General features: G+C 42.3%; 2 protein-coding genes across 2 annotated transcripts; both read right to left on the reverse strand.

Moving 5' to 3' along the window:
- Nucleotides 1–250: 250 nt before the first annotated feature.
- On the reverse strand, nucleotides 251–3,555 carry LOC146483226 (uncharacterized). The gene has a single exon (XM_085106433.1). The coding sequence runs from the start codon at nucleotides 3,512–3,514 to the stop codon at nucleotides 2,627–2,629; it is 888 nt and encodes a 295-aa protein (XP_084962559.1). The 5' UTR covers nucleotides 3,515–3,555; the 3' UTR covers nucleotides 251–2,626.
- A 52-nt stretch (nucleotides 3,556–3,607) lies between these two features.
- On the reverse strand, nucleotides 3,608–6,216 carry LOC146483227 (uncharacterized). Its single transcript, XM_085106434.1, has one exon. It carries the CDS (start codon nucleotides 4,685–4,687, stop codon nucleotides 3,806–3,808), a length of 882 nt encoding a protein of 293 aa, XP_084962560.1. The 5' UTR covers nucleotides 4,688–6,216; the 3' UTR covers nucleotides 3,608–3,805.
- Nucleotides 6,217–7,443: the final 1,227 nt, after the last annotated feature.

Here is a 7,443-nt window from a genome sequence, read left to right on the forward strand (position 1 = left end):
TAGGCATTCGAACAAATTTCTCCTAAGCAAATTTAAACCACCCGTTGCCACGCAGTAGCATCTAATTGAATTCAAATTTTGCCGCGCGCGCTTATATCAGCTTACGTTGTAACGGTATTTTAACAGTTTTGGCTATTTTATCTGAGGAGTGCCGTACATGTTGTGCGGTACGAAACTAAATAGTAATAAAATGCCAAGTCGAATCCATAGTTGATTCAACATCTCGATTATATATATATATATATATATATATATATGTATTCGCTGAATTAGAAACTGGTTTTTCTAGTTTAGTAAGGCTCCCATTGTCTATTGCTACGTAGTCTTGTCACCACGGGTGTTCTTGGCTTGTAACGACGTTTTCCCGTCTTACGCTTGGAATCTGGTGGCGTTTCCATCATTATCGCTTGCGCTGATTCTTCAGGCAAAACGAAAGTTGGTGTTTCATTCCTAACAGGAATTTTCGACTGTCTAGAGGTCACAGGTGTGGTCGGCAATTTTCTCAGTGTACCTCTGTTTGGCTTTACTTCAGGTGTCGAAGTTAGATTATTCTTGTCAGGAGTTTTTTCTGTCAGAGGTGTTGGTTGTGACTTAGGTAGGATCACAGCTGGTGCTACGGTCACTTCATTTTTCATTTGTTTTGTTAATCCTTGATACCTTTGAAGAAGTTGATCGAGCAATAAGACTTTTTGATCTTCTGGTAAGGAGGAGTCCATGATGTTTTTCATCTCTTGGTCTAATCGTGTCAAAGTCTTGAGCTGGGTAGGAGCCGTTAATCGATGTTCTGTTTCCATACTTTGCAATAAATGTTCGGGTATCATCACCATCTTTTGTGTGTGCTTCATTTGAAAACTTTTCCTAATAAATCGACCGCAAGAGGAGCAATCAAAGAGGCGAGAGCCGGTAAAAATCCTCCCTTTTGATTGAGCACGGCCTTTTTCCGTTGAAGACTTGGTTTCTTGCGAGTCAAATAGAGGAGCTTAGACTTGTGTGGTTTCAATCGCTTAAATGATGGAGTAGGTACCAACATGTTCCCTTTAAGGAGATTCAAAGCGACCTCGCTAATAGCTTCCATTTGCCCTTTGTTAGCATGTGCTATCATGTCTTTTCGTTGCTTTCCAGTACTCTTAAAACAACTGCACAGAAAAGTTAAATGTAGATTGACTTTTGAACGTTTGGGAATTTTTAAACGCCTTTTAGTTTCCGACTTTGCAGTCGTACCAGAACGCAAGACCATTTTTCCGCCACGTTGACTTTTTCTTCCACGTTTCGCTGTACGATGTGACTTGTGCGTCGTCATGATGTCAACTGAAATCAACTGGTAGTGGTTCCTCCGTTTTATGGATTTTTTTGTCTACGTAAATCACAGGATAGGAATGTGTTGTTGGTAATATCCTTGTTCGTAACTGTTGAATATTTGGCGTACGGGGATGTAAATCCAACACAAGGTAGCCAAATGGGTGTGACGTCGCATCTTGGAAGCTTTCCCATACGTAAGGTACATTTCCTGCGAATGCTTGCTGAGCCAACGTCCGAAATCCCAAAGTATCGCGAGGGTTGTTAAAAGCAATGATGTAGTGAGCATTCAAAGAGATACTCCGAGAAAACTTTCCAGGTGGAAAAAGGTTCTGGGTCAAATAGATACAGGTTACATCACAGTAATGAGACACCTTAGTAAACAGATCGAGAATCCGTTCGTCATCGCTGCAATTTCGCATTAGGTCATCCAATACGAGTATTCCTGGTCGGCAGTTTGCTGGAAATAAACTAGGAATATCTTCGGGAATACCCTCTACAAATGTCACTTGAGCTGTCATGTTCCTAAAACATTCCTGCCATTGTCCATAGCAATATACAATTTTACGAATAGGCCGTTCAAATAAAGAATCCGCTTGTTCAAGTAACTGTTCTGTACCCGTCGTCTTTCCACACTGACTTGGCCCTGCTATCATAATACTGCTTGGACATTTGAATTGGGACATCTTATTGCAATGAAAGGCAGCAACGGTATGATAACTTGTTGATCGATGTTCCTTTTTAAAGTGATATATCAAAGACACGCACACATCATTCATTTTAACATCAACAAAACTTTATTGATTACGCCAACATTTGAAAGATTTACAAGCTTGCTCCTCAAATTTTGAGACGTTTTCATTCCTAACGCTAGTTAACGACTGAATGTAGGTGTGTACAAATTGTGCTACTTGTGAATCGTTCCATTGTGAATCGTATCGCAGACATTTATTTTGAATAGTGGTTAAATCTATATTGCGTGCTCGATGAAGTAAGTAAAACAGGCAATAGTCTCCACACACATCTGAGGTTAAGCCTTGCATCGGTTTGTCATTGTAATATGTTGTTTCACTCAGTACGTATCCATCCATACCATAGCTCTCAGGAGGAAATCCATAGCTGTCAAAGAATTCGCTTTCTTGAGGCGATACAAAGTACATCGCAATCCAATACTTTCTAGGTTGATCATGAGGATCTGTATTTGCAATCATTGCTGAAGGATACGTATCAACGATTGGTAACTTGTCACTTGGAAATACTCCTTTCATGGCAGGTGCTAGGACAGGATCGTGCATTGACGCTTGCCATAATTCTTGAGTGGTATGCATGTTCAAGCACCTTGAGACAGATCGTATACCACGCGTCTATTGCGGTCAATCTCCAAATGATTTTGGAATTCTGCGTATACGATTAAATTCAAAACTTCTGGTGTTGGGGTTCCAAATTTCAGATACAAATTGACGTTACCGCTGCGATGAGGTATCAGGTGATCTGGGTGGCCACTACCCGCAGGAGTGGTATCCAAGCGGAATAAGCCGTATCCACCTTCCCAATCTTCTCTGTCAATATCAATACCATGACCACAGTTCATTTCACCACTGCCTGAGAAGAGTGTATTGTACCCATCGATTCTCTTTCCACCTGTCAAATCTATCAGTGAATAAGGGATTTCTTCACCATTGACCGTCAGTCGTACTGCATTCACGTCAAACAGCTGAAAATTGAAAGGATTTCTTGCCAAGTTACCATTGTAGGCATCATTTCGTACCATTCCAAATATGATGCATTGAGGAATAAGTCCGTTGAAGAGATCCGTCTCGGTATGATTCAGCACACCCCTGGGGATGATTCTCGCGTGTGTTGGGGTACTTGTCAGCGTGTAGATAGCAGGTAGGGCTTTTTGTCCTGACCGTCCTTGCATGATACTAACATGCTCTAGTTTGGTACTGTCAGCTACGCGTACTGTGCGGACTCTGAGAGTACTTGACATTATCTTTATCTTGCAATCATTCGCCTCTTCTCCACTCATGAGAACAAATTCATCGCTGTTTAGATCAATCTTGATTTTGATTTCTATGTTGTCCAGCAGCAGCTTATTGGTGTTGAACAGATCACAAAGGGGTACACCAACCAGCCCTACTTCAGCACTAGCATTGGTAAATGCGCCCCTCTTCTTGAGCCCCCAGTTATTGTCAGAAGTGTTGTCTACTACATCCATATGTCCTGCTGTGTCTTTGTAGTACAATGCTTTGGTTAGGTAAGATTTCTTTGCCTGTTCAGTAAAATTAAGCAAGGTCTTGGTAAACGTTTTCCTACTTTCTTGGCAGCTGTCTTGAGAAAGGGCGTGGCTGTACGGAAGAGGGAACGAAACATTCCTCCTAATCCATTACCTCCTTGACCATAAGGATGTGTTCCTCCAAAGACACTTATGTCCCCTTTCCCTCGTTGAAAAAAGGGGATGACTTGTTGTTGGTAACGGTAAAATTGATGATTCATAGGTAGAAACATCTTAGAGAATTGCACGACGCCGAAAATGAAGTGTTACTCGCACAGTGCCAGAGGCAAATGGTACCAGATGGCCAGTGTCACTTCTTATATTGATCTCCACGGAGGAAAATACAGATGTACGGAGTCGATGGTAAGTGGGCGTTCTTATTTCCTCTGCCACCATCTCCCCAGGTTGACCACGAGGTAATATGGTTCGAAGTATATTCGCTTGTACATCCCCCACTACAAGGGATTCTATTAGGTCAGAGTAGATGTACATAGTCTGAAATGAACGTCTGCTTAACATACCCCACACCAATTCATCGTCTCGCCGCACAGTGGTGGTAGTAGCGGTAAGTGTCACACTCTGATTTTTATTCAGTTGGACAACGGTGGGAAGACTGATCTGATAAAGAGCCGGCACCCGATCATGATGGTTCAAGTAGCCTAAAGCCCGAGCTAGATTCTTGGGCAACGTTACTTGAAATGTTGGAGGTAACTTGAATTCGTAGTAGTGTTGAGCTTTGGAGTAAATGTAGAAACAGTCACTTCCACCGATGCGCTTGATCCTTTTTCCACTTTTCAGATAAATATCTGGAAATGCACTCTGGAGTCCTGTCACCATACCATTGACCAAGTCATCAACCGTTCGATAAATGCCACTTGGTAGATAGATGGGTAGGGTCCATGGCGAATCGCTGTTACAGCTTAACAGGTAAGACAGTTGCTGACTTTGCACATTTTCCCAAGTATGTGGGTAAATGATATGTGTCATTGCCACTTCCCAGTCTTCACTTAAGTGCTGTTGATTTAGAAGTTGCATCTTAAACTTGGCAGGTTTGTTTTCAGGGTACTGAGCTGTGCTTGCGTCACTGGTTACAACAATGTAAAAACTGTTACTCATCTTGTACGCCGTCTAAAGTGAAGTGTCACGTTTAAGATACCACCTTGGAATGAAAGCAGCTTTCCACAACCACTTGTTAAGTAGATTTCAACGGTCTGAAATGTTTTGGTTCGTAAAGGAAAATAACTGATGTGCCTCGGTTCTTCCATTAACGTGTCGCGAAATCTACCGTGTGGTACCATTTCATATAGCAAATGCAACTGTTTTTCACCCACTTGATGTGGCTCTATGAGATTGGTTTGCACTTGCACTACTCTGTGTGTGCAGTGACATAAAGAAACGGTGAAAGGAATTAAGAATGTCCCGGGAAATGTGAATGAGTAACGAAGCGGTAACGCACACCATTCATAACCATAAGTAGGAATCTGTCCAAGGGTAGAATAGATCTTCAATGCAAACATGGTGCTTTCTCGGACTTTGTTTTCTTGGGTTATCCAGCCAAGAGCTTGAGCCACAGGCTTGGCCACGAACATCCATTCGTCTTGAGTTGTAAAGGTAATGTTCCATTCATCGTCCACAGCAATGTGAAGACTTTGCGGTTGCACACATTGCAGCATGCCTTCTGCCACGTCCAGTGCTGAACGATATCGTCCCACAGGTAGAGTTATCCGCTTTACTTCTTGGGTACCAGATCGTCGGAGCATGAAGTGTGGATGATTGCATTCATGGGGAACTTCAAACCACGAGAATGGGTAGATTACATTATGAAGTCCAACCTCCCAATCCTCTTCATCTTTTAAATGGATTTGCTTAGGTAACGCTACACGAAAGTGTGATGTTGAATTGGTTGGAAACAAGTTCGTATTCGCATTGCTTGGAAGCATCACGTAAAAATCATCATCCCGAATCATCTTTGCTGCAAGGAAACCAACTGTTTATATGGAATCCAACTATCGTATTTCTTTGGCCAACCTTTCCAATGCACCAACACTTCTTTGTTGGCACCTTTTCCTCGATGTTTCAAAATTTTTTCAATTCGAAACAGATGATCTGAACTTTCGGACACTTTCTGTAACTCAGCCTCGTAAAATGTTCCTCTAATCAGTTCACCGTCTGCCTCCTTCAAACGATACACGGGTGGGTTTCGTGGAAGTCTCTGTGTCACCGTAAAGGATTCCTCTGTCCACGACGGTAAGTATCCTTTCTCAAAGACTTGTTTGTACTTACTGATCTTGACTTGGTCGCCCACCTTGAATTTATACTTTATGGTCGAGGTCTGTTTACCATACAAGGTTCTCCATACGTCTTGAGCATTAAAAACTGTCACATCTGCGGGTTTCATTTTTATACTACGATGTATGCTCTGATTGTAGTTGTCATTGACCAACTTGGCTAACTTGTCCAGGTAATGATACGAGCTGCTCATAGTAAATAATCGCCATAGAAGATGTTTCAAGGTTCTGTTGAATCGTTCAACTACTTGCGCCTTTGTCTCGTTGTATGTGACAAAATGACGAACATCATGATTCTTGAGAAATGTTTGAAAGCTACGGTTCATGAATTCCGTCGCTGCATCTGTCTGCAACCTTTCCGGTTTACGTCCTTAAATATGTTTCTAAAGGCCGCTACCAAAGCCGAGGCAGACTTAGATTTCAATGGAACCACCCACGCATACTTGGATAGGACATCAATGCAAGTCAACAAGTATTTATGACCACTGTTCCAGCGACTCAAACTCTGAAGATCTGCCAGATCCGCTTGCCACTGTTCATCCAAACCGTTGACAAATACTCTATTGCGACGAAAGCGTTTTCGTGCTGGTTTGTGGAGAGTGTAGCCAGGTTGTTGCTGCAACCACTGAAGAACTTGTAAGCGGGTTAGTCCATACTGACGTGCGGCTCGATACAATTTTTGTACTCCCCCTAGGGCGGAAGGGCGATCAAATTCATAATACAGTTTCTCTAGTAAACGATTCGTGTGATCGTTGGTATTCGTCTTCCTCGTTTCCCTCTTCGTATTCTTCTGTGGCATCTCTTACATCGATGTGTACTTGACTACCGCAACATGCAACTAAACATCGCATCCTCTGACATATATCATTTAAAACCAGGGTAGGAGTTGAACTTGCACAAAGACGACTTGTAGCACTGCCCATGGCTGTCTTACGAATGACCAATGTAACTTGTTCCGTCCGCCTTTTATCCTTTTCCATAACATTAACCAAGGAGTCTTTATTAGTTGGCGAATCATCCACCAGGGAGTAGGATTATGTGATGGATACATATCACATAACATTAGGTGAAATGCATATTGTTCTCTCAGAGGTGCGTTGCTTCGAGCCATATAAGCATAAAAGCTCATCAGCCTACCCCAGTGCATGGCTCCTATTTCTTTCAAAACATCCAACCAATGGTGAGAGGAAACGATTGGCAAAGAGGTAGGTTGTACAAGTGTTTGAGCGCAACCACGCACCAGGAAAAAATACAGTCTGTTCATATTGACAGCTGAATGTGTAATGAGTGGTAGATGGCCTCCAAACCTCCCTTTATAGCCATCCCTATCCTCCACAATGAGGTCTTCGCTCTTCAGCGGTAACCATATGGGAATGTATTGAAACCTTGTACAACCCTTTTGTCATACACCACGTTATATTTCTTCGTCAACTTGCTTGTATGAATCGTCTTTGTTTTCGCATTACGTTTGATGAAATGAGGGTTCTCCAGATAGATTGATTCTCCATTTGGATTACAGACTTGACCACACATGGTTTCAAAGTTGAGCTTCTGTGATCCACGAAAATTGAGGGTGAATCCTCT

This window comes from Pavona decussata, unplaced genomic scaffold (genome assembly GCF_977016875.1).
Source record: "Pavona decussata unplaced genomic scaffold, jaPavDecu1.1 SCAFFOLD_40, whole genome shotgun sequence".
In the NCBI taxonomy this organism is placed as follows: domain Eukaryota; kingdom Metazoa; phylum Cnidaria; class Anthozoa; order Scleractinia; family Agariciidae; genus Pavona; species Pavona decussata.

Coding starts and splice junctions, on each gene's coding strand:
- LOC146483227 (XM_085106434.1), bottom strand. CDS start 4,687: ATGAGTAACAGTTTTTACATTGTTGTAACCAGTGACGCAAGCACAGCT.
- LOC146483226 (XM_085106433.1), bottom strand. CDS start 3,514: ATGGATGTAGTAGACAACACTTCTGACAATAACTGGGGGCTCAAGAAG.